We start from the raw sequence: 26,681 nt of genomic DNA on the forward strand, positions 1-26,681 counted from the left end.
TGGATGAGGAATTTACAAAGAATTTGAAATCCAAACATTTGTGAAATTCCTTAAAATAGTATAATTTCAAATTCTCCCAAAAATAGCAAAATTTGAAATTCCTCATATTTGTTTTTCTTATTTCACCTATATATTTTATCTTTTCTTTTCATTCTTTTAATTATTAGATATTCAAAAATATTTTTAAAATTATTAAATATTATCTTATATTAATTTTTAAAATTCTTAAATATTTAAAAATTAGCTAATATTTATTTTTATAAAATTTATTTTAAAAATCTCAACATAGAAATATATTTTTAAAATTAATTTTATCATGATGGAATCAAATTATCATATCTAACCTAATAATTTAAAATTTGAGATATTTGAATTGACTTAATTATCCAAACAAAATATTTTAACAATGATAGAAATTGAAATCAAAGTAATTCAAATACCAAGAATTTCAAATTCCTTGAATTTGTAAAATTACTCATCCAAACACACCATAAGGGAATGCAATTGTAAGAGACAATTATATGAGTAAGATGTTTATTGTATGGATTATAGTACTTTGTGGGTTTTTAAGAAAACCCTGAGAGAAACAAATAAACTATGCAAGTTTATATTTTGCTTTTTGATTGTTCTGTTGTATTCCTTGTTGCGTGAGATGTATGAATATCTATTTAATTCCACAAATACATGAGTTTTGATTTGAATTAAACATGTTTGGTATTTCAATTATGAAAAAGATTATGTTATTCAATTTTTGTTATTTGTGTTATGGTATGTGGGGTAGAGGGTGTCACACAAATGATATATATTTATTATTAATAAATACATAAAATATATATATATATATATTATATTTTTATAATATTATTCATAACTTAATATCAATAATATTATTAGTATATTTATACATAAACTAATAATTTGATAAATATAACTTATTATATATTAATATAATTTTACAAAAATATAAATATACATATCTTATCTACTATATTTATATTTTTGTAAAAGTATATTAATATATACTTAGTTATATTTATCAAATTATCAATTTATCTATAAATACACTAAAAATATTATTGATATTAATTTATTAGCAATATTAAATTATTAATAATATATAAATTTTATTTATTTAGTAATAATAAATATATATCATTTGTTACATTAATAAAAATTATAGTATATGTTAACTTAAATAAGCAAATAATTGTATAATTTTAAATTATTATATATATATATATTAAAATTTTAAAATTATTAAAATTTTAAAATTATTAAAATTTTAAAATTATTAAATTTTTAATGGGAGAGATTCAAATTGCACAATTATGATTTTTGAGGGACTAAAATTGTTCAATTAAAAATTAAAGGACTAAAATTGCACAATTACAATTATTTAGGGACTAAAATTATCCAATTAAAATCTTAGGGATCAATATTGCACAATTACAATACTTGAGGGATCAAAAATGTAATTAAGCCAAAATTAAATTAATATTCTTTTTTTTTAATTTCACAAGTTTTTTTTAAATATATTTAATGAATGTCTTAGTTTCTTATGTTCAAAATTGATAATTTTTTATTTAATTAAATGAATTTCATAATTTTTTCAGTCCTTTAATGAAATAAAATATTTTTAATTTTATTATTTTTTTAAAAAAATTTAACATATTTTCTTTAATTATGCATAATTCTTAAATATAAAAGTTTCATAAATAAAATTTAATATTTTGAGAGGGAACAATTTGTCACAAATTTTTTCACAAAATATTTTAACCTATTTGTGACGGAATTTTGAGAGGGAACAATCCGTCACTAAATTTTTTCATTTTAGTGACGAAATTTGTGACGGATTTTTTAGAGACGAAGTTCATTCCGTCACAAAATCCGTCACAAACATTTTTTTTTATTTAGTGATGAAATTTGTGACGGATATTTAGAGACGAAAATTTTTCCGTCACAAATATTTTTTTTTTGATTCAGTGACGAAATTTGTGACGGATTTTTAGAGACGGAATATATTCCATCACAAAATCCGTCACAAAAGTCAATAAATTCTTGTTTGTCACAAAACTTAAAATTCCCTCACAAAATGCGTCACTATTAGCGATGCTATTTTTTCCGTCACAAAATTCGTCACAAATATTAATTTTTCTAGTAGTGTTTCAAAAATAAACACAAATTTATACATCTCATTCAACAAGGAATACATCAGAACAATCAGAAAGCAAAATAAAAAACATTCATATTTTGTCTATTTCTCATAGGGTTCTCACAGGAACCCACAGAGCACTCTAATTCATACAATAAACATTTAAAACAATACAATTAACTCATACAATTACCTCTTCAAACCATCTCCTCTTACAATCACCAATGTATTCTCTTAGGATTTCCCATAAGAATCCATAGAGATCTCAGATCATACAATTAATTACATATAAGAAAACAATAGGCGAAATAGATACAATTGGGGAAAATCCCTCATACATGAGCATACAAAAAAATACAACAAACACAGGATTGGGGGCCAATCCCACTACCCAACAAATATTCTCACACCCAAAACGAGGTTTCTCACTCTCCCCCTTACCTCGATAAGCAGGAGCTGAAACTAAAACCGGATCTTGTTGGTCTCCTCCTCTAGGTTCCCCTTGGTCTTCAGAGAGTGTAGAAAAAAAGAGGTCAGAAGTGAAAAATGTGTTTTTGGAGTGTCGGAACGTTCTATTTATAGGCATCAGATGTGGCTAGAACGGCCCGTTTCAAATCTGGAACGGCCCGTTCTAGACTCATGCATCATACGTAAATTTAGGGATGGCAAAAATACCCGCACCCGCGGGTATCTGTGGGTAAAATCCGCTACGAATAATAAATGGATAGACTAATTGGGTACCCGCGGATAATGGGAACGAATAATTTTTTATCCGTTTATAAATAGGGCGGGGGCGGGTATGATGATATCCATACCCGCGAGTACCCGTTTAATAATATTTCTTAAATATCCTAATTATCCTTGTATCACATAACCCTAAAACTACACTCTCTCATATTATTTTCTTACAAAAGTGAGGTTGATGAAGTTACCAAGATGTGTTAAGCATGTTATAGAATTATGTTGGATGTAATTTGATTAATTTTCTAACTTTGATTGGACCAATAAAATTTATGTATTTTAAGTTGTTTACTTTCGTTTGGAATTATGAAATTGAATTATTGTAGCTTTGTGATGAGACATTAACTTATTTGTAAGATTGGTGTATTTTAAGTTATTGATTATCTTGCATTTTTATTATTATTTCAACAAAATTAACGTCAAATATAAGTTCAAAATTAACATTAAATTTTTATTTTTAATATTTCAATGACATTAAATATAAACTTAAAATTATTTGTAATATAATTTTTTTTTAATTTCTTAAAAAATTTATAAATATCCATGGATATTCATGGATATCCTTGGGTATTCAAGAAATTCATGGATACCCGCTTAATGGATACCCGCGCGGATATGGGGTGGATATGGGACCAATTTTCATTCAACGGGGCGGGGGTGAGTTTACTATTACCCGCCCCCATGAGGCCTCATTGCCATCCCTACGTAAATTTTACATCCAGAACGGCCTGTTCCAAAACTAGAACGGCCCGTTCCGAAATTACATATTACCAACAACAACCATATTTGGAATGGCCTGTTCCCAAAGTGGAACGACCCGTTCTGGAATCATGTATTACTCATAAAATCATGTGTTGGAATGGCCCGTCTATGGTTTAAAGGTCATTTTAGTAGTTTAGAACGACCCGTTTCAATCTGAAAATAACCCGTTCTGGGCTACTAAAAAAATCAAAATATTATAAAAATAATTTTCATAAATATTTATTATTAAAATACTTATAAATATTAAAAACTTTTAAAACATTCTATAAAACCCATTAAAATATCTATAAGAAAATAACCTCCATAAATATAAAAATAAATAATAATTAACTATTATACTAGTTGAAAATTCGGGATGTTACAATTTTAATTTCCACTCATATTGGTACCTATTATTATAAACCAACTAGGATTCTCCCTTTGTAATGACAAGTAGTTACTTTTTCATCTTAACATTTTATCTTTACCCTTTTGGTTATTTATGATTTATCTTCTATTTTAGTTATTTTACATTTTATCTTTTATTTAAATAAAATAAATAGAAACACAAAATATCTCGGTCCTATTAGTACAAATAAATATTATATATAAGTATATAAATTACTTTTAAATTTTGTGTAAATATTATTTTTAACATTAAATTGTAATTTAGATATAAGATAAATAATTTATATTGTATATTAAAATTTAATTTATAAATAAATATGATAAAAAAAATTGAATTAAATAAAAAATTATAAGAATCTCTAAAAAACACTTTCATGAAATAATAGTGTACTAACCATCCCTTCGGTCGGTCAGGAGGCCGATCCTTTCCTTTGAAAAGAAGCCCTAAGATGGTTAAGAGCCCCCGGGGAGAAGTCGAGATCCCCTTCGGGCCAAACGCACATCAAAAAGGACTCCAGGCACAGTTCTCGGCCCGGCGAGAGGCCGAGATCCTCTTCGGCTTACACCCGCGCTGAATGATTCCTTGCACAGTCCTTGGCCTGGGGAGAAGCCGAGAACCCCTTCGGCCTGGGGAAAAGCCGAGCCCCCCTTCGGCCACAAGCTTGGCCGAAGAGGGTGTTGTATAGCATAGTTAACAAAAAAGCTTACTAAGTAATTAGCATTATAATTAACTAATGGACAATAATCCCCAATTACCCATACTTCAAGGCATAAGGCTCACCAGGCCCAAATATGTCTCTATAAATACAGTATCCACAAGACTGATGGGACAGGTATGATTATCTAATATAAAAGCTTTTATTACTCTGTACCGAATACTTACTTGAGCGTCAGAGTGCCTTTGCAGGTACCCTCCCCACCCTTTGAGGACAGTGTTCGGTCAACACCGAAGACTTAGAAGATCACAAAGAAGGAATAGCAAGGAAAGTGCTTCTAAGCAGGAAAAAATAGTTCCTAAAACGTTCTCGCAAAAATAACCTTCGTATTTAATATATATAAAGGCTGATCATGAATCTTGTTATAACTTTTTTAAAAGTATTTCTACAAAAATTCTCTTATTTGTTTTTTTTAAATCTCTTTTTTTCGTTTTAAGACAAGTATTACATTTATTTTATGATGTTAAGACATTAATTAAATATATTTGAATTTTATTTAATATAAAATATATTACGAAGATACAGATTTTCTATTATTTTTACCACACGAAGATATAGAAAGAAAAAAAATTGTAGGAAGACACTGCATTACTCAATTATAAATTAGTATTAATGATATTAAACAAAAAAATATGTTCTTACACCTTATTATGTGAAACACACTTTGACATTGATCAGTGAATTAGTGAGTCAGATTGAGCGTTCTCCGGCCAGATTGGAAAACAGACTTAGACATGTCTTCTCCGAACCTCCACAGAGAAATTCACTACTTGGTCTTACAGTACTTGAATGAGCATGGTTTCGAAGAATCAGCATACACGTATGTGTCTCTCTCTCTTTCCACAACGCAAACTTAAGGCTTCTTGCATGCTTTTTAAGGTTATCTTCTTATTCTAATTTGCCATTTTGGTTTCCCTTAATATATATTTCTTTAACAGTCTTGGGCGTGAAACTGGGTTATACTTTTCCTTAAACCATTTTGAGAAGATGGTGCTTGAGGGCAAGTGGGATGAGGCTGAGAACTACCTTTCAGGGTTCGCGTTGGTCAAGGAAATATTATTTGAAATGAAGAAGCAGAAATACTTGGAAGCATTGGACAAGTAAGCTTTTTTAGTCTCATATAAGTAAAAGGGTCTTCTTGTTTTCTCAAGAACTACGTTAATTATTCTCAGTTCAAGACCAAGAAAAACAATGTCCAGTGCTGTTTTTCAGATTGGTGTTCTGATAGCTTACATTTTATGTTAAATTTGTGGAATTCTGTATATGGATTAGAGTAATGTAGCACTTTGTCTTTTGCGTAAAGCCTTTGCTTATAAAAAAAAAATATATATATAAAAATAAAAAATAAAAAAAACTGCTTTTATATATATATATATATATTTATAAGGGTACGTGTTCTTGTCTGTTCAAGAACTAGGTTATTTCATGTGGGTGTGTGTATTCTTGAAACTGTTATTGTCTTTATATATTTAAGGGTGTTTTTGTTTGTTCAAGAACTTGATTATTCTCGTGTTGGTATGTAATCTTATCCAAAACTTCATTCTTTTTTCATTTAGTAACGAACGTGACAAGGCCATGGATATCCTCATAAAGGAGATTAAAGTCTACATACAAGGAAATGAAAAGTTGATGAAAGACCTTAGTTACCTTCTGATGGTTGATGATATAAGGTATATTAATTTCAATTGTAAGGGTTTATTCAATTAGATATGGACGTTTGATGTGCTTAATTTTTTTCTTTATTTAATTTTTTGGTCTTAAAAACAGGCAAATTATACCATCATATACAGATGTAAATTCTATAAGGATGAAGCTGATGGCTTTTATTAAAAGAGTTATACTTGGGCATCCTCTATTGAGTGGAAAGCTAAATCTTCCATTTATTGAAAGTAACAGGTTACTCAGTCATATCGTTAAAAGGTTTGACTCTATTTTCTCAATTTCATAATTTGAATTTGATTTGCCAGACATTCATGTTTGCCTTGCCTCCACATTTTCATAGGCTAGTTGTTCTACTGCATATTCTTTTACTAACATTTTTTATTTCTAGACATGCATTTCAACCACACAGAAAACTTATTCATTGTCCCATTTGTTAGCTCCATGTGGGAGTGGCATGAGCAGAATCTAAATCCTGGTAAAAGAAACCAGAACATTTAATGTGACAATTATTCCATACCATCTACATTGCTCTACCAAATTCAGGTATATGCTTTTCACATTTTTGTTGGGCAATCAATTTGATGCTTGTTTATCATTGATCGTTATATTACATCCCCTAATTTTTTTTTAAAATTTCAATGTAATTTTTGAAATATTTTTATTATTTCGGAACAGCTTTGGAGATGAGACCTTAAACCAATTGTTTCTAATGAGGTTAGTTGGATGAAACCTTCTACCTAATCTGACTAGTGATTGAAGAATTTTCATAACAAAAGCCTAATCTCTGTTCTCCCATGATTTAAAATGATTAGGAATCATTTATATTTTTCTAATATAACTATAGACAAATGTGACTGTTATTGGGGTTGTGATGCAGTTGTGGTGAATCCAAATATCACAGTCGTGGACTGTTTCTTAAAATTCTGATTTTTATTCAGAGTCTGCAATGGAGTTTTGGTGGATGCGAAACCTTATTCAGTAGAAGAATCCTGCAATGGAAAAAAAATAAATAAAATCAATTGCTTAGTGTAAGATACTCCTTTTTTTTTTTTTTTTTTCACAACAGTGTAAAATACTCTTAAGATACAACTGTCGAGAATATTCTAAGGAACTTGGAAAAATGACATTTGAGATGGTACCCAAATGTTAAATACATTCTTTGATATGTTATGAGTATCTACATGACATGTTCGGTTGTTTAATTCTAAACACCGTATTTTCGATTCTTATATAAAATACGTTAGTTTAAAACAAAATAATGTTTCAAACTTGCTTTTTACTATATGATTTGGACATCAAAGTAAAGAAAATCTATTTTTATGTATGTTATATATTTTACATTGCTGTGTATTTATTATTTATTTAATATAATATTATACATTTCTCATTATTTGTAATTATATAATTTTATTAATTTGCTATTAATTTTAACTAATTATGATAAAAGTTAATTAAAATATTACAATATTTTTATTATTTAACTAGTATTTTAACTTGTGTATTTCACAAGTTAAATATTTATATATAATACAAATTTATAATAAATTATATATACAAATAAATAATATATTGAACATAGAAATTATATTTATAATTTATATACATGGATATTTTTAAAAATTGATATTATATATTATATTTTAGATAAATAATTTACATTGTGATACAAGATTATTTTAATTATATTAGTAACATAAATTAAAAATTAAAATTTAATTCATAAATAAATATGACAAATAAATTTAAAAAAAATAACAAAATTCCTAAAAATGTTTTCGTGCAAAATATTCAATTGTCTTTATTATATAAAAAAAATTATACAATATAATTAAAATTATTGAGTTAATATTCTAGTTTCATAAAAATTATGTACAAATAAAAATATATAAAAATGTGATTATTTTATGAGTTACTTAAAATTTTACCATTAGAATAAAGGTATAGTAGATTACTTATTAGTTAAATATAATTTTACCATTAGAATACAAGTATAATAGATTACTTATGAGTCACTAAAATATAATGTGAACGCATCCATGTGAGACTCAGTAAAATAATATAAGATACATCTTTAGGATATAATCACTTTGGATGTTCTTACGTATCCTGGAGTAGAGTATGGCATTTATATATATTTTATTTAGATTATTTTTTTCCTAACAATATTTCAACACTACACATGTCATATGATCCCTTAACGTGTGGCTATTATTAGATTTCTTTTGTAATATAGTGATAATAAACATTCTAGCATATGTCAAGTTAGATTAAGAAAGGAGTTGTTGTAGGAAAAGTAAGAGAATTTTCGTCTCAAATTTGAAACACTTTCTAATATTAAAAAATGATAGATAAACAACTTGAGACCGTATTAGATAAACTTAAATTAAGATCAATTTGAATTAACAACTTTATAAAGTATTTATCAAAAACGTATTTTTCATGTGAGCGCTTGTATATAAATTATTTCAAAGAAATTAACGAGATTAAATTGTTTATATAAGTACTTATCATTGTTTTAACTGGGTATTTCTTGCTTTCATGTTTTAATGAAATCCTAATTTTCTTCAAGAAGGCATTTACCTATGTAAAATGCTTCTTTACAAAGCTCATCTTGGACACTTTCAATTTTACAACAAAGGCCTCGCTCTAAAACCATATACACAGAACAATACAACATGGGAAGCGACATTGGTTTTTCCAACATGTTGACTCAAAAAGATAAACAACCTAAGCAAGAATCAGTATAGGAAAGAATGTGCTATAATCCCAGCCTCATGGTCAAACACTCTGAAATATTAGCTATCACAAAGCCTGCAAATACCTGCAGCTCAATTCCAAAACAAATCCGTTAATAAGTGAACAAAAATATTGGAATACTTTGATGATTGTGAAATCCAAACATGAGTTATAGCCAGCAGTACATCTACATCATGGTCTAGTCTACTAAAAATATTTCTTAGGCTATGTAAGAGAACTGTCATCTAAATCATAACTAGATGACAAGGAATTATTGACGTGGAAGAGATAATTCGTATTGATGGTAAAACAAAAAGCTGAATCATACATCTCATGAATGCAGTGCAACTCAAACACAACTTGGAACAACACATGATAACACGTCATGTGGAACCTACAACACCTTACTTCCTAACCGATATGTTATGGAACTACCAAACTAAAATAGCTCACTAACAGAATCATAATTGACTATATTATCTGATATTAATGAACAGAAACATGCATACACAAACTTGCACAAATACAAATATAAATGATCGGAATGGCAGTGGAACCGACAGCATGACACCAAGAAATGACTATGATCTTTTTCATATTTTACTTCTATTTTTTTGTTGAGGAAAAATAAAAAGACCCTCTTAGTGATTACAGATATCTTTAGCCATAAAAATACCTGAAGTGAGCCAAGAATGTACAATGCTGAATAATGCCGGCCATGGATCAACATGTCAGCCAACATAGCAAGAGGAATGGTGAGTGACATGCCCAAAGTGGCCACAAGGGGAGTTGTCCATACAACACAGAGTGCCCTGGGTAGATAAAATAAACTATGATGTAAGAGTTTGGATAACTCTGTACAGAATATAGATGTAATAATGTAAATTACTCAAATGCAGGGTTTGTTTTTGATAAATTTCTCTTGAAGCACATCTCGGTGGAAAAAATACGAAGAAAAAATTAAATAAATTTCTCCATAAGCTAAAACTAACATGTACATAAGCTAATTTGTAATTTTTCGGAGAAAATATGTGAAAAAACTTCTACAAATTAGTTTATACACAAACTAATTTTAGCTTATAGAGAAACATTTAATTCTTCCTTCCTATTTTTTCCTTCTAAATGTGCTTTTAGAGAAATTTATCCAAATGGGTTCTTATTTTATGTACCAGAAGTAGTCTGAGAGAACACTTCCAACAAATCCATTGGCAAGAACCACTTCGTCCAATCTAACCGAATGGGGAATCGTAAACTTGGGTTCAATTCCTAAGGCTGACAATGGCCAGACTGAGAAAAATATAGAGAAGTAGCAATCAGTTTAGGACACGAGAACCAAGTTATATGAGTAAACAAAAGGGAGTGCTCGTCGCTTATAAGTAACTAGTCTATAGATTCATTTCAAGATAAAAACTTACTAAGCCACCATAGTGCTAAAAGTGTAAACAATCCAATATATCCAAACAGCTTTTGCACATCAACCCGTTCTCCTTCTTCACCAGAAAATTTTTTAAGAAGCACTGTGCGGCATTGAAGTTAAAGAAGCTGTCATTATTCTTCTAAATTATCTGACAAATACAAAAAATTATATAAAACAAACAAAAAGCCAATACGTTGCCTAACCTGTAAATAGACCATATGACATGGCCGAGAGAAGGCCAAAAAGATCTCCAACAAAAGAGCGCTGACCATTGCTGAACACAAATATCAACTGTCATCGCCCAAAAAATACTATTACAAAGAAGCAAGTAGCTGATAATAAATGAAAGACAACAATTTGACTCCTTGAGGGTAAAGGGCTGTTTGGTTCATTATGTAGCTGATATACTATGTTTTATACTTTTATTTATAATAAGCTTAGCAGTTAGCAATATATAATTAACATAGCATAAATAGCCCTTAAGATTTTGTATTCAGCCAGCACAGGAAATTTTCAGATTTGAAAATTGAAATGCTTCTACCCGAAAAACAACAGTACTTCTTTATTTCCTACTTTTTTTTTTCTATGCATCAAATTGGTATTAGAGCTTAGTTTAGCAAATCCCTGAGTGTGACACAAGAATGCTTTGATGATTCTGACATCCAAACATGAGTACATCTACATCATGGTCTAGACTAGCAAAAAAAATTCTTAGGCTATGTAAGAAAACTGTAATGTATATCATAACTAGATGACAAGGAATTATTGATGTGTAAGATATAATTCTTATTGATGGTAAAACAAAAAGTGTGAACTGTGAAGTGCTATATTATCTAGGTAGGAGACATGGAACACCAATTTATCGGGGAGGTTCTCCCGTCTTAATCAATATTCAACATTTATTTCCATAAAATTTTATTTTTCAAAATATGAACTGCCATCAGTGATGATACCAATATATCTCTAGAAAAGGTAACCAAAGTCAACATTTAGGCAGCAATTTTATGCAATTGGTAACTGAATAAATAAGACGCTATTCAACGATATTTAGGTTTCCATTTTGTAGCTAAATGCAAACATAAGCAATTTGGATTGCGGAACTGCCAGTTTGTTCCAGCTTTAGATAGTATAGGACTATCTCCTACTACCTCATGCATTAATTTTGGTATCAGTTAAAAGGGGGGAAAAATGCATAATGAAGGTGATTTTTGAGAAGTGATGGTGAAGGCTTACGAAGCATTTGATAGCTTGTCATCTGCAGCCCACGTTTTCCCCAGAGTTGTCATCAAAACCCCGGCCATGCTGACCAAAACAGCAACTACTTTTGCGACATTTAAAGTGTCTTGGCCCATAAACACGCCAATGAAGAGAGTGAAGAGTCCTGAGGTGGATGACAATACTGTTGTACTTGCAACACTTGTTCGTGCAAGGGCAGCATTTGATAGATACTGAATGCAACAGAAAAAAAGTTAATAAAATAACACTATTATACAACAGAATAAACATCAAAACTATGCATACACTATTTACAAACAGAGCCATGTCAACTTTATGTGATAACAAATTTATCTATCCAGTGACCTAACCACTCCAGACGGAAATGGAATGTAATTACTTCACAGTAACTAGAAGTCATCAATATCAAATGCAGGGGTCAGACATGCTAGACTTTTCCAAAGTGTGCAGGTGTTATGTGTTCATGTATATTGGTCCATAAATATAAGTTGTTGAATAGCTTTTATACAACATAACCCCAGCTATAATGAATAAGTAGTTCAAAGAGGATGCAGGAGTTCCTGTTGTGCCTCTGCCTGTGTGTTATGCAATATAAGTCAGAATACCCATTTATAAAATGCAACTGCAAGACATGTTTAACAATCTGAAGAAAAATTATTGCTCATAACAGTTACAAAAATGCCAACAACACACTTTTTTTAAACAAACTATTAGTTGAAATTTATTGACAATCACAAATTTTCGAGGGTTTCATTCCGTATATAATGAGCCCCATTCATGATTTTGTAGTGTTCAATAAAAATTAACTAATAGTAAAGAGTGTGTTACAAAAAGTTTGTTGCTAGCAGTAGCACTCCTCTAACAGTTAATAACAAATATGTATGAAATCAATTACCATAACAGTAATGTGGTAGGAGACATGTAAAGTTAACTAATATGACCTTGATATAGTTTCACATTCTGTCAGTTAAAAGCTTCCTTTTAATGTATAGTTAATGAAATGCTGGAATTACAAAATTTTGATAGGTATTGTTGCTTTATAGGAATATTAAAGTAATAATTTAGTCGATAGATATATGTGCAGAACATCAGAAATCAGATGCCTTGTAAAACAAAGCAGAGATAACTTTTTTCTCGTTTTGGTTAAAAACACAGTTAAAGGGTGAGCCATGGCAAGTGCTTCCTGACCAGGGTTCTAGCTATGCAAACAGGATCATGGACCAGTTAAAAGATATAATAACATAATTCAGTCGAAAGCATGCCTTGCTGCAAAATCAAGATATCAATCTCAAGTTACTTACCTCTGTTAAAAACCAAATAGGTGCAATGTAAAATCCATAAGTAGCAATTTCCCTTGTAGTAAGTTGTTTCTCTGCCTTTATCAAATTAGTATCATTATATTTAGCCACCAATGGCTTTACTTCTTCATGTGTTGAAAGGTTTGGATCACTATCTTTACGAGTCACGCTCCCCAGTTCTACTTCATTGTGTTTCTGCACTCCATTGCCCTTGAGAGGAGAAGAACTCATGATAGAAAACTCAACCCCAACTTTTGCATTTTTTTTAGAAGAGTGGTGTTTAATTAATTTGCACAACAAGTCCTTGATGAATGCTACTGGGAGGTAAACTACCATAAGAGAAGCTCCGAGATATGTCACTGCAAATGGCTGCTTGTAATCTATAAAAATATCCTGTAAGAAAAATTTTAATTCAGAGAAGCATTCATATATATAAAGCTTGGATGGTGGTACACTGCATGTTTGTGGTCTCCAATAAAAAGATACCCGGTGAGAATAATTTCAAATTTTTTACCTTGTGTAAATAAGGATTCAGATATAAAAATTTTATAAAACTGATGTGAAGACAACTACTCAAAAACACAAAATCGTCAAGCATAATATCCTCTGATGAACAACATATGCAAAACCCAAAATCACAAAATATAACTGGCCAAAGGGAACAAATTCTAGCCAAGGGAACTTCCAATCTCACCTAGAGGTTTGTATGATTGACATGTGAAGTTTCAATTTCAAGTAGTGTATCAATACGTAGGTTGATCCTTAGGATTTAGGAAGCTTCAAAATAAAGCACATTAAGCCAAAAAAAAAAAATCATCTTAGGTTCCTAATTGATGTAATATCATCCTAATTGATTTTTGTATGATCAACAGAAGGTCCTACATGCCAAGACAAAAAACGCCACAACCATTTAATTGAATCTCCAACCCTTAACAGATATCCACAAAACAACAAAAAAAACCTAACATACACACATGTACATTTACCAAAGAGACATTCACCCCAGACTCAACAAAATCCAATCATTTATCAAGGCTGAAGAAACTTGAAAAAGTGCAACTTTTGGAAGCAAAACTTTACCTGGGTGACTTCAGCTGACGTGACCCATATGATAACCACAGTAGCTATGAGGAACAACCCTGCCTTGTATCTCCAACCCATAACAAAACAACTATACCCAGATGAAAAAAACTACAGGAATTGCAGAGATCCACACGTTTCTGCGTCTGCCAGATCCCAGAATCACCCTTAAACACACCAATTTGCCAACCCCATCACAAGAACAACACCATGGGGAAGCACAACCTCAACCTTGCTCACAAAATTGCGTGAGAAGATTTTGCAGGGAGGTTGGATGATTCTTGCAACGGCAGAAAAGGTAGAGAAAATCGGTGGAAAAATAAACAACTTAGGGAAAAGGGAAGTGTCAACGTTAAGTTTTTGTTCTCTAATCAGTCATCATTGTCTCAATTCTTCTTAAAAAGTGTCAACGTTACTCGGTGCACAAACTTTAAAATCATAAATGTTTTTTTGTTGCACTTCCGTTTCTTTCCTATTTCTCATTATTAGGTACTAAAATCCCACCCTTTCTATTCTATGAATGCATTCTCGTGCTTCAAATTTTTGGAACAATTTTAAGGCATGTTTCCTTTTCAAACCATAAAATTTGGAGTAACACCATTTTTCTATGAACAGGAAAAGCAGTCTATATAAATAGAAAACTAAACAAACTAAAATAATTGAGCATTACTGTAGAAGACATGGCTTTCAGTAGGATCGTCGATTCGTCATGGATCGGTTGGATATAGTAGAATAAATTTTGAATCGATTAAATTTAATTGAGTTGAGTGAAGTTGGCTTGCCAAAATTTTAAATTAATTCAATCTAAATATTAAACTTGTTTTTTTTAACCATTTGTCCATGACTAATTTTTACATACGTGGGTGTAAAAAAAATATTTACATAATGTGTGGATTTGAATCATCGGTTTTTTTTAATAATCGAATAATTTTAAAAATATTATTAAAAATCAAATCAAATTTTAAAAATAGTATTTCATATTATATTTATTTAATTATTTATTCTTTTATTTTTAAAATATTGATAAAATTTAATTAAATAATTAAAATAATCCAAGCCAGGTTGCGTTAACTGAATTGAATTTTAGATTGCATCATCAAAATATCTGAATTGAAAATGATAAAAAATAAATATTTTTTTCTTTCTATAAAAAATTTATAGTTATGACAACAAAATTTATATAAGACTCTTTATATATTATATCTATTTTTTAAACAAGAATATTAGTACAAAGTATTTATGTTAAAAGCAGTGACTAATTTATGTATCAGCACACACAAGAGAAGAATTCTCTCCCACATGATTGTTTTATTCCTAAAGTTAATATTTAAATTATAGATAACTTGATTTGACTAAATTGAGAAAATGGTCAAAATATGCACTTTTTTTAATCTTAATTTAACTAAAATAAGTAAATGAATATAAGACCCATTTAGTTGTTAGGATATAATAGGATAAGATAATTATCTTATCTTATTATAATCCGTTGTTATTTGTTGTATCAACAAGATATGGTACTCTATTGGCCTAGCTTATTTTTTATCGGGTTAGGATACAGTAAAATAATATAAACTCTTCTCTTTATTACCCTTATACATTATGTCATATATTGTATTATATTATACAAAATAAAAATATATAATAAAAATAAATTACATATATATTATGAGAATTTTAAATATGTTTTTAATCCTTCAAGTTTAAGATAAGTTTATTTTTGTTCCTTAAATTTAAAATTGTTATTTTTAGTTCTTGTAATTTTGAAAGATTTTATTTTAGTTCTCCAAGTCACTAATCATATATCTAAAAGTGACAAATTAAAACAATTAAAAAATAACAACTGAGTTCAATGTAGTATTTTCACCAACAATGATATTTGTATCCATCCCAATCCCATTAGATAAAAATTTTGGTCTATACTCGTTTCATATCCATATAAATATCCACAAATATTCAAGGATACCTACATACATCATCCTTCATACATTGACATTTTTTCATTCATGTTATTAAATTTGAAAAATATGTTCAAATTTATAATAATCATTAATTAATATAACTGTCAACATTGACTCATTTGAATGAGTTGGCCCATTAGGTTGTTAGGCCCAACCAAGTTGGACTCTTTAGTTTTAGACTTACAAAAATATTGGGTGAATTACATCATGTTAGAATAGTAAAAATTAGGTTGAAAAGGTATCGGAACCTATTTAATCCAATATTATTTTTTTCCTTTTAAATTACATGTAAAATTATAAATAATAAATAAGTTAAATATGTATTTTAAACCACAAATTCTCAATTTAGCCTCTATACGTACAAATTTATTAAATTGGTACTTATAGCCAGTTTGGTTTCAAATTTGTTATAACCGGTTTTTAAACTCAATTACATTATAAAATCTATCAATTTGTTTTCATGTGTTAGTTGAAAAGAGTCATGCTTACTTTCATTTTTCTATTGGCTCAACCATAGCTCCAATTATGAAAGAAGACTAATGATAGGACACCGGATAACTAATAATTAGAATAGAAGAAATTAAGTATTCTTTTGCTAACGAAGTTTGACCTATTGGAAAGTTTCTAATATTTTATTTGATTTATGAAAGAAATATAAAAGAAAGTAAACGAAAAGAGAGAAGAGAAAATGAGTAAAAAATGAAATTTACCTACACCACGGTTGCTCTAAGAAGAAAAGGTACTATTCTTTTACTTATGGGTTTGAACTCTAGAATTTTCTGATGCTTTCTTTATGAAAGAAAAATAAAAGAAAGTAAATAAAAAGAAGGAAAATGAGTAAAAAATGAAATGTACCTACACTTTTGCAAGAAGACGAAAATGATTCATGCTACTACAGTGCCTGCTGCTCCAAGAAGAATAAGAGGTTAATATTCTTTTGCTTAAGTTGACCTATTAGAAAGTATATAATGCTTGTAAGTTTTATGATTTTTTAATACATTAATTATAGAGAATTAAAAAGATCTTTGAGATTTTTTATACTCACACAATAATAAAAAATAATATGTAATTTTCTGCATAATAGAAATCTCTTTTGATCTTTAGAGTATTTTGATTTTCTTGATAAGAGAATTAAGATTTCACTCCCTTTAACTTTTTTTTTTCTACTCTCTCTATCTTCCATGATAGTTAGGGTTTGAGATAATATTTTAGTCCCTAATTATTTAATTATTAGTCCTTTTATACATCACATGTTTCTCACATGAGACATAATTGTTTTACATTCTCCCACTTGACTCATGTGACATTTCTCATAATGAACAAATAAATAAATAAATAAAATTAACATAATGCGTATTAAAATGACTAAATCATTTTATACATTAGGTTCATCATAATTTTATAATTAAAAATATGAACTAATTTGAGTCATGACGGTTGTATATTAGTTTAATCGACATAGTCCCTTCCATGTACTACAAACAAGTCTTCTTCTTAATATGATCATTAATAAGGAGCACATAATAATTGGTCTAACATAATATATTTATTCAAGATAACACCTATTTACATTATTCTAACACAAATGTGCATAAAACCATAGAGAACAGGTACTCAGAAACATATCATTAATGAGCTCAAAATGTCAATCACTTAATATAAAATAAACATAATACTCAACAATCATTAGTAACAATAATGCCCATATTTTTAACATGCTCAACAAATATTTTGGGTGGTAATCCCTTTGCTAAAGGTCAACTATCATAAGGTTTGTGCTAATATGTTCTATTGACACTCTTTGTTTCTGAACTTTTTTCTTCACGGAAAAGTACTTTAATTTCATATGCTTAGCACCCTTAGAGTACTTGTCGTTCTTAAAAAAAATACTGCTACAAAATTGTCAAATTACATTTTTAGCGGCTTGGCAATACTATCGACAATTCCAAGCCCTGAAATAAAGTTCTGCAACTAATTAGCCTGAATTGTAGCCTTAAAACATGCTACAAATTTATCTTCCATAGTCGATGAAGCAACAATTTTTTGTTTTGCACTTTTCCATGATATTGCTCCTCTAGTTAAAAGAAATACATAGTCAATAGTGGATTTTCTTGAATCTACACATCCAGCAAAATCAAAGTCTAAATATCCAATCACCTTAAGGTGATTAGACCTCATATATGTAAGCATGTGACACTTTATTCCCTATAAGTATCTCAGAACTTTCTTTGCAGCTTTCTAATGTTCCATTCCCAGATTACTTTGGTATCTTTCTAACATTCCAGCTACAAAGCCTATATCTGGTCGAGTACAGATTTGAGTATACATGATACTCCTAACAACTGATGCATACAAAATTGCTTCCATTTGTTTTTGTTCCAAGTCATTTTAAGGACATTGAATGAGACTAAACTTATCTCTTTTCTGAATTGGAACGGGTGATGCTGAGCACTTTTCCATCCTGAATCTCTCTAGTACTTTATTGATATATGCTTTCTGAGACAAGCCTAACAGTTCTTGTGATCTATCTCAGAATATTTCTATTCCTATCACATAGCTTGTCTCACCCATATCTTTCATTTCAAAGTTACTAAAGAGAAACATCTTAGTCTCATGAAGAAGACCAAGATCATTAGTTGCAAGCAAGATAACATTAACATATAGAATTAAAATATAACTTTATTCCCACTAACCTTCAAATATATGCATCGATCAACAATGTTTTCTTTAAATCCAAAGGAAATAATGGTATCATTAAACTTTAAATACCATTAGCGAGAAGCTTGCTTAAGTCTGTATATTGATTTCTTTAATTTGCACACCATGTGTTCTTTTCCTTCAATTGAGAACCCCATTGGTTGGTCCATGTAAACATTCTCCTCCAAATTTCCATTTTGAAAGGCGATTTTCACATCCATTTGATGTAGCTCCAAGTCATAATGGGCTATTAATGCTATGATAATTCTAAAGGAATCCTTTTGTGAGATAGGTGAAAAAATATCCTTGTAATCAATGCCATCCTTTTGAGTAAAATTCTTAGCAACAAGTCTAGCCTTGTGTCGTTCAAGGTTGCCATCAGAGTCACGTTTAGTCTTAAAGACCCACTTACAACCAACTTTCTTACAACCTTCTGGAAATTCTACAAGGTCCCAAACATCATTTTGTTCCATGAATTTTAATTCTTCTTTCATGGTATTTAACCACCTTTTAGAATTATCACAACTTACAGCTTGTGAAAACAAAACTGGATCATTATCATTAATGCTTGAGTCAGTTTTTAACTCATGTAGATATACTATATAGTCATTCGAAATAGCTGGTCTCTTTTCTCTTTTGTGGCCTCTTTAATGCTATTTCTTGTGGTTGTTCTATAATAGGTTCATTCTAAATTATGGGTTCATTAATTTGTTGCTCTCCTTCATTGTTATTTGACACAATAGTTAGAGAAACACTTACTTTATTGCTAGAGGCATAAGTCAAAGGAACTTGCACTCTAACTTCTTTGACTTCCACTTTCTGTGGAATTGTACTCCAACTAACTTCACCATTTTCAATGAATCTTACATTTCCACTTTCAAGAATTCTCATACTATGATTAGGACAATAAAACATATACCCCTTTGGATTTTCAGGATAACCAATGAAATATCCACCAATTGTTCTTGCATCCAATTTTTCTTGTGGATTATAAATCCTTATTTATGCCTGACAACCCTAAACATGAAGGTGCCTTAAACTAGGTGTCCTACTAGTCCACAGTTCAAAAGGTGTCTTTGAAACTGCCTTACTAGGAACCTTGTTTAACAAATACATGGGTAAAGTTAAATTGTTTAACATACTCCTAACCATATCCATTAATGTTCTGTTACACATTTCTAGTACACCATTTTGTTGTGGTGTTCCTAGCATTATATATTAAGCACAAATGCCACATTTTTGAAGGAGTTTAGCAAATGGACTTGTGTGTTGCCTAGTTTCATCATATCTTCCATAATACTCACCACCTCTATTAGATCTTACAACTTTTACCTTTTTGTCTAATTACCTTTTTACTTCATTCAAGTAAACTTTCAAGGCATCTACTGCTTGAGATTTCTCATGCAATAGATAGACATAACCATAACGTGAATAGTCATCTATAAAGGTAATAAAGTAATTTTGTTATTTATTCATTATTTAAAATTGTAAAATACCAAAATATCTATCTATAAATTATTTATTTATTTATCTATCTATCTATTTATCTATCTATCTATTTATCTATATATATATATATATATATATATATATATATATAACCATCAACTTATACACTTTGTAAATAAGGAGTCAAAATATATAGGGACCAAATTGATAACATATACGTACATGTGTATGGACTAACGCAAAATTTAAATCATATACACAACTATAGCTACACTTTGTAAATAAGGAGTCAAAATAGGCACCAAATTGATAACATATACGTATATGTGTAGGGACTGTCATTTCAATTGCAGAACAACACAGTTATAGCTCCGAATCAAATACGCAACAATTTGGGAATGTCATTTCAATTCCAGAACAACACACACAAACAATGTATAAGTTTCAATCTAATCCAATCCAATGCACTAACCTCAAATCCTCCAAAATCTTTAAGTACCCTTACGCGTTAACCTCAGAAAAACGCGTGCCAAAAGCTTCAATCTAATCGGATAAAAAGATCCACAATGACAAATGGATGTCGCCACCACCATCGTCACTGTTCACCGTGACCGAAAAACACCCAGATTGCATAGAAACTCTTCGTCGGAATAGTCAGCTAAACCTTCTGAACAAATAAAACCCTCGCTCGCACGAAGAAATGAAGCAGGGGAAGAGATATAACAAGTTTTTTACGTCGGACCTCGTGGTGTCCGACGTAAAAAACTTGATTATAATTTAAAAAATGCCACTACATTTTTTTTTTACTTTGAATTTTTCTTTGTCCGACGAGAATATAGTGACGTAAATTTTATATTTTGTACTAGTGTGTGAAACATCAATAATTTTAAAAGAGTGTAGAAAGATTAATATATAATTTTGAATCAAATGTATTTTCTCTATTCCATAGTAAATATTGTGTTAGAAGAAAAAATAAGTTAAAAACTAAGTGTTATCTTAGTTTTTCAAGTAATATAGTATTAATTACCCATTTTTCAATTATACCTTTAATAATATTATTTAGAAAGTAATTGTTGTGTTATAACATTTTTAGTAAAAATATTAATCATAAGGATATTATCGTAAAATGCTATTCTCTTTTATCTATTAATTTTTCTTAAAATTTGGATAAAATAATCTAAGACAAGGTTTATTATGAAACCAAAATTTATTTATTTTGGTTTTCTCAAAAGTTTAGTCCAAGTTTAAAATAAGAACCTCTCTTAATTTCTTTTTATTCGTATATACATGAATCTTGAAAGTATAATATAGTCGGGGACTTTGAAGTTTTTTCACAAGAAGTATAACCAATATATATTGATGAATATATATAGTTCATTGGGCAACAAGTGTACTAGGGCATTGAAGTATTTGTGTAACAAATTTCACAGCCAATTACTCCTATATACTGCTACATACAATAGTGTTGCATGCGTAATGCGTTCAAATTGATTCATTACATATGTATGTCACTACTTATTGCTTAGTTATTTTTGAATTCATCTATAACTATAACTAGGGTGCATGTACTCATTCAAAGTTTTTAAATTATCTCCATTGTATCCATATCCCCATATAACTAGGGAGCTAACTTAGATATGTGGTCCCCCTCCCCTCCTCCCTCAAAAGTAAAAAACTTAAAAGTCCTTAGAGAAACACTTGTTTGTAATATATAAACAATTTTAGTAATTAGCATGAACCCATAATTTCAAACTTTCTTATCACCAAGAAAATATCATCAATAAAAATAGGAGAAATTATTGGGTGTTCTATAAAATATTTGCTTAAAAAAAATTAAACTTATATATATACACCATATTTTTAGTGTAAAATATCTATCGATTTTGTTCATAATAATTAATTTCTTACAAAAAAATTGACTAATTCTTTTAAGTGGGATCTTTATTTTTAACATATTTTTTCATTTACAAGATTTAAATATAAAATCATATATATAAGAATCAAACAGTATCACTTAGATCAACTACATTATGTTTGTAACCTAATGTTATATATATAACCCAAAAGAAGTAGTAAATTTTTCGATTATTTTGTTGAATTGTTGATCCATTTTGTTTTGTTAATATAGGAGTCACAAAGAGATGGAAAAATGTTTCCGAATATGGATTTACAAGGAAGGAGAGACACCCATTTTTCACCAAGGGCCAATGAATGACATATACTTAATTGAAGGGCAATGTTGTCTTGCAATTCTTAGGTGCTGGCCATTTTCTGCTATCTTGCCATGATTGGGTATGTTAATTCATTCTTAACTTCTTTCCTGTTTAATTTTGTTTTTGATCATTATTATATGGTTACTATTTTCCAATTATGCTATGGATTATGTTAATTGTTAGTAATTAAATAATTTTTTCTGTTTCTGTTTCTTTTGTTTTTTCAAGTATTAAGCAATTTCAATTTCAATAAAATTATGTCCGTTGTTGACTTATTGTTTAGGGAGTAAAAACTAAAATTTAGCTCATGACTTAGTTAGAAAACCACCCACGATGAGGTGGGACAGTCTTTTGATTCTCGCATTTCCTATATGAGTGTAATTCATTTTTCAATTTAAATAATACAAACTGGTAAAAAAAATTTAGAAATATGTTAGCCAAATTGTGTTCACAATTTGGTATCAAAGCTCCTTCACAGGGGCTTGAACTAGAACAACCGAGTGAGAGTGAGAGAAACACCTGTGAGTGTGAGTGTTTAGACGAAACCTTGAGAAATGGAAGAATCCATTAAATACGTACAGCCTGCAATTCTGAAATTTGATGGGCATTATGATCACTGGACAAAATTAATGGAGAATTTCCTTCGATCAAAGGAATATTGGCACTTGGTAGAACATGGAATTTCCATTGTTCCAAACAAAGCAAATGCATTAGAAGCAAATGCAGATTGTGGCTGATGAGAAAAGTGGAAGAGGTGGAGGAAGACGACGAAGTAGAGGGTCTTTCCAAGTTAGAGGAAGGGGAAGACATGCATTCAACAAGGCTGAGGTTGAATGCTTCAAATGCCACAAGCTTGGACACTTTCAATATAAATGTCTTATGTGGGAGAAGAAAGCAAATTATGCTGAGATGAAGGATAAAGAGGAACAAGAGGATGAGCTCTTGTTAATAACCTTCATAAACTGCAAAGAAGGGAAGAAGGATGAGTGGTTTCTAGACTTGGGATGTAGCAACAACATGAATAATAACAAAGAGTGGTTCTCAAAATTAGATGAGAACTTTTGGCACAAAGTAAAGCTTGGTAATGATACTCGCATAGCTGTGATGGGGAAAGTGATGGATTCCTCCTTCCATGAATGACGTAGGGATTGAAGGGAGAAAGCCTTGGCCCTTGATCTAGGTTCAACAAGGTAGACAAAAGGAAGGTGTATGGTGAAGAAAAGGAAGTTGGCGTGAAAATGATGGTGTTTGGGCGGAAGCACTTAGGGTGGTGGTGTTTGGGTGCTCAAAGTTGGCTCACTCCAAGGTAGGTGGAGGCCACTCTAGGTTTCCTACTCTCCAAGGGTGGAGATAGGAGGGGGATAGCCGAAACTTACCCTAGGGACTAAGGATGAGACGTTGAGGCATAAGAATGCTCACTCAAAATCTATATAATCCAAAGTATTTACAAGTGGTGGGGTGTTGGGTATTTATAGGAGGGGAGGCATCTAGGGTTGCATTTGGAGTAGGCAAATGCATTCCAAATGAAATGCAAATGAACCCTAGATGCAACTTGGTGGCCAAGGATGGAATCTTTGGGTTTAGATTGGCTATATCTAGGTGCATGATAAGACCATGCAACCTTTGTCCTCCACTTGGGCCTAAGCCTTTCTAACACCAAAAATAGACTCAATAAGCACCAAAAATGTGTCACCCTCTAATTAACACCCTAGCCCAAAATTAAAAACCCTAATAATCTAGAGCACCCCATAATACAAGGGTAAAATGGGAAATACAAAAGAAAATAAATTCTAAGTCCTAAACACCCCAAAATACAAGGGTAAAATTGGAAATACAAGTAAAATAAATTGTATGACTAAAATACCCCAAAATACAAGGGTAAAATAGGAAATTAAAGACAAGGGCAAAATAGGAATAAAGAAATAAATGCTATAAAACCTAGGAGCTAAGGTCCAAAAATGGCCTTACTATCCCATTCCTCTTGCCTCCTTTAGTATATCACCTCTTGGCCTTCTCGACCTTAGTGTTATTCCATCATAAAGGTAGTGTTCGGATGGTTGTGAATGGGATTATACATGTAATCACACATGTATACTATGTTCCTGAACTCAAGAATAATTTGTTGAGTATAGGACAACTTCAAGAAAAAGAGTAGATTATAACAATTCAGAATAATAAGTGTAATGTTGTTCATCCTAAGAGAGGCCTGATCAGGGAAGTAAACATGAGTGGAAACAGAATGTTTGTTGTAACATCCCTAATTTTATACAATGGTTAATTATTATTTTTATGAAAATTATTTTCCTATAGTTATTAATTAATAAAAGGAGTCTTTTTATGTAGAATATTTTAGAAATTTTAATAATTGATTATTATGTATTTTAAATATTTATGGGGATTATTAAAATGAAAATATTTAGTATTTAATTTTATTATAACTTTGTTTCTTTTAAAAATAATATTATGATATATATATATATAAACATTATGAAAGGGTAAATATATATTTTTTTTTAAATTTTAGTTATCCTATTTAAAATAAATAAATAAATAAAAAATTGCATAATTAAATAATGAAAGATAAGGTATGCAATTAACGTATGAAGTGATGTGTGTGGTGTGTGGTGCATGAGGCATGGTGCAGTAAAGGTGAAGGTGTGATTACGTGTATATAGTGATGTGTATGTAGTCACGTGATGAATTTGGTGTAGTAAGTAGGTGCATAGCTAATATGTGTGTGTGGTACATACGTGTAGAATGTGTTAATATGTCCAAGAATATAGATGTACGTGGCAACAGCAGATATATATATATACTTGCAGGTACGTGGGAGAAGACTTTTATATATACGTGGCAAAAGGCTGGGTAAGTAATAATCATGTAAATAGCATATGCGTAAGTAGTAAGTATTCGTGTAGCAAAATAACGCAAGCAATGAGATAAGCATTCCAGTACAAAAAATTTATTACGGATAAGAATATTCACTGAGCAGAATGGGATAAGAATATCTACTGAGCAGAAATTATTACGGGATAACTTATCTAAATTTCGTGAAGTAGGGAGCCTTCCATTTCCTATAAATAGGTCCCATTACGGTAAATGGCGAGGCACACAACAACAGAAATAAAAACAAAAGAGCAAAGAGGGAACGAGAGAAAATAGTGAAAGTGTAGCAAATTTACTTACTTTAAGGTAAGGGGGAGGAGAACCTTATCTCTTTAAAATTTTATCTACTACTATTTTTATTTATTTATGTTATTTTTTTATGTATATTTATTTAGTGGGGTGTCCCTAACCTCATTTATTTGCTTAACATTATTAAGGTGTTCATCTTTTATATTGTTTAATTATTTTATAATGATTGTCATTTTATTTATATCATTGGTATTCTTAATATATTCTTTTTACATAGATATATTTATTGTAAATATATTTATAATCAACTATGTTATAGTTGTGATATCTTGGACTCGTTTTGTTGTTATTTCTTCACCTATTTATGAAAATAAATATTGTTCTATGGCCATAGAAGATAAAGTTTGAATTATTTGTAGCTGGAGGTTTGACCTTGGGGATTTAAATGAGTAAGAAATGAAGGTGAAATATCCTATTGTTGATTAAGGTGAAATATCCTTTTATTGGTTGATGTTATGATGATGCTCATTTATCCTGACTAGTCACTACAAGTATAATTCAAATTTTATTGTATCATGAAAATCTAATATATGATCGGTATATATATATATTATATATATATATATGTTTAATATTGATTATAAATAATTCTTTATATTCTTTTGAATTATTGTATTTATTGGATATTGTTCTTACTCCTCTCTTTTCTTTGTTTTTTTTAAATTAAATATATTATAAAATAGATGGATCTACTTGGGATTCCAGAGCATTTTACAGTGATTATAGTTGTTGTCTTTCTTGGAAGAAATTGGAATGTGGAGGCTATTTGATGAATCTATTATAATTGTTATTGTAAATTTATTTCTATTATCAATGTAAAGTTTGTAATAGAAGTGAAAGAAAGAAATATTGTGTATAATAATACATTATTATAAATACTTATGCTATGTATTAAATTCACAAAATATTTTGTTTCTTTATCTTTATCCAAAAAAAAAATATTGTTAACGATATATTTGCGAAAATATTATATAAGAAATAT

The 26,681-nt window shown here is 29.8% G+C and overlaps 2 protein-coding genes across 4 annotated transcripts; one reads left to right on the top strand and one right to left on the bottom strand.

The window, feature by feature from the left end:
* The first annotated feature begins 5,243 nt into the window (after positions 1–5,243).
* Positions 5,244–7,628, top strand: LOC109788348 (protein TOPLESS-RELATED PROTEIN 2). Of its 2 annotated transcripts, none has more exons than XM_083063807.1 (7): positions 5,244–5,578; positions 5,697–5,858; positions 6,315–6,428; positions 6,526–6,678; positions 6,809–6,963; positions 7,096–7,134; positions 7,298–7,628. In XM_083063807.1, exons 1-5 carry the CDS (start codon positions 5,493–5,495, stop codon positions 6,855–6,857), a joined length of 564 nt encoding a protein of 187 aa, XP_082919933.1. In that variant the 5' UTR covers positions 5,244–5,492; the 3' UTR covers positions 6,858–6,963; positions 7,096–7,134; positions 7,298–7,628. The 2 variants fall into 2 exon arrangements, with proteins under 2 accessions (XP_082919933.1, XP_082919932.1); XM_083063806.1 differs by having other exon boundaries at positions 5,249–5,578; positions 6,858–6,963.
* Positions 7,629–8,880: 1,252 nt separating this feature from the next.
* On the bottom strand, positions 8,881–14,775 carry LOC109788351 (putative transporter C405.03c). 2 transcript variants are annotated; one of them, XM_020347048.3, is made up of 8 exons: positions 14,188–14,775; positions 13,111–13,500; positions 11,807–12,021; positions 10,777–10,847; positions 10,572–10,673; positions 10,326–10,443; positions 9,833–9,968; positions 8,881–9,241 (listed from the first exon to the last, which is right to left on the bottom strand). In XM_020347048.3, exons 1-8 carry the CDS (start codon positions 14,266–14,268, stop codon positions 9,179–9,181), a joined length of 1,176 nt encoding a protein of 391 aa, XP_020202637.1. In that variant the 5' UTR covers positions 14,269–14,775; the 3' UTR covers positions 8,881–9,178. The 2 variants fall into 2 exon arrangements, with proteins under 2 accessions (XP_020202637.1, XP_029125070.1); XM_029269237.2 differs by lacking the exon at positions 14,188–14,775 and adding an exon at positions 13,802–13,924.
* Positions 14,776–26,681: the final 11,906 nt, after the last annotated feature.

Source organism: Cajanus cajan, chromosome 9, assembly GCF_000230855.2.
Source record: "Cajanus cajan strain Asha chromosome 9, NIPB_CcT2T_4, whole genome shotgun sequence".
Lineage (NCBI taxonomy): Eukaryota > Viridiplantae > Streptophyta > Magnoliopsida > Fabales > Fabaceae > Cajanus > Cajanus cajan.

Excerpts from the sequence above, each read along its gene's own strand:
- LOC109788348 (XM_083063806.1), top strand. The coding sequence starts at position 5,493 with ATGTCTTCTCCGAACCTCCACAGAGAAATTCACTACTTGGTCTTACAG. Across the intron at positions 6,429-6,525 it reads CTGATGGTTGATGATATAAG|GCAAATTATACCATCATATA; the intron begins GTATATTAATTT and ends TCTTAAAAACAG. Across the intron at positions 6,679-6,857 it reads CTCAGTCATATCGTTAAAAG|CTCCATGTGGGAGTGGCATG; the intron begins GTTTGACTCTAT and ends CCCATTTGTTAG.
- LOC109788351 (XM_020347048.3), bottom strand. The coding sequence starts at position 14,268 with ATGGGTTGGAGATACAAGGCAGGGTTGTTCCTCATAGCTACTGTGGTT. Across the intron at positions 12,022-13,110 it reads CTATTTGGTTTTTAACAGAG|TATCTATCAAATGCTGCCCT; the intron begins GTAAGTAACTTG and ends TGTTGCATTCAG. Across the intron at positions 10,444-10,571 it reads TTTAGCACTATGGTGGCTTA|TCTGGCCATTGTCAGCCTTA; the intron begins GTAAGTTTTTAT and ends TATTTTTCTCAG.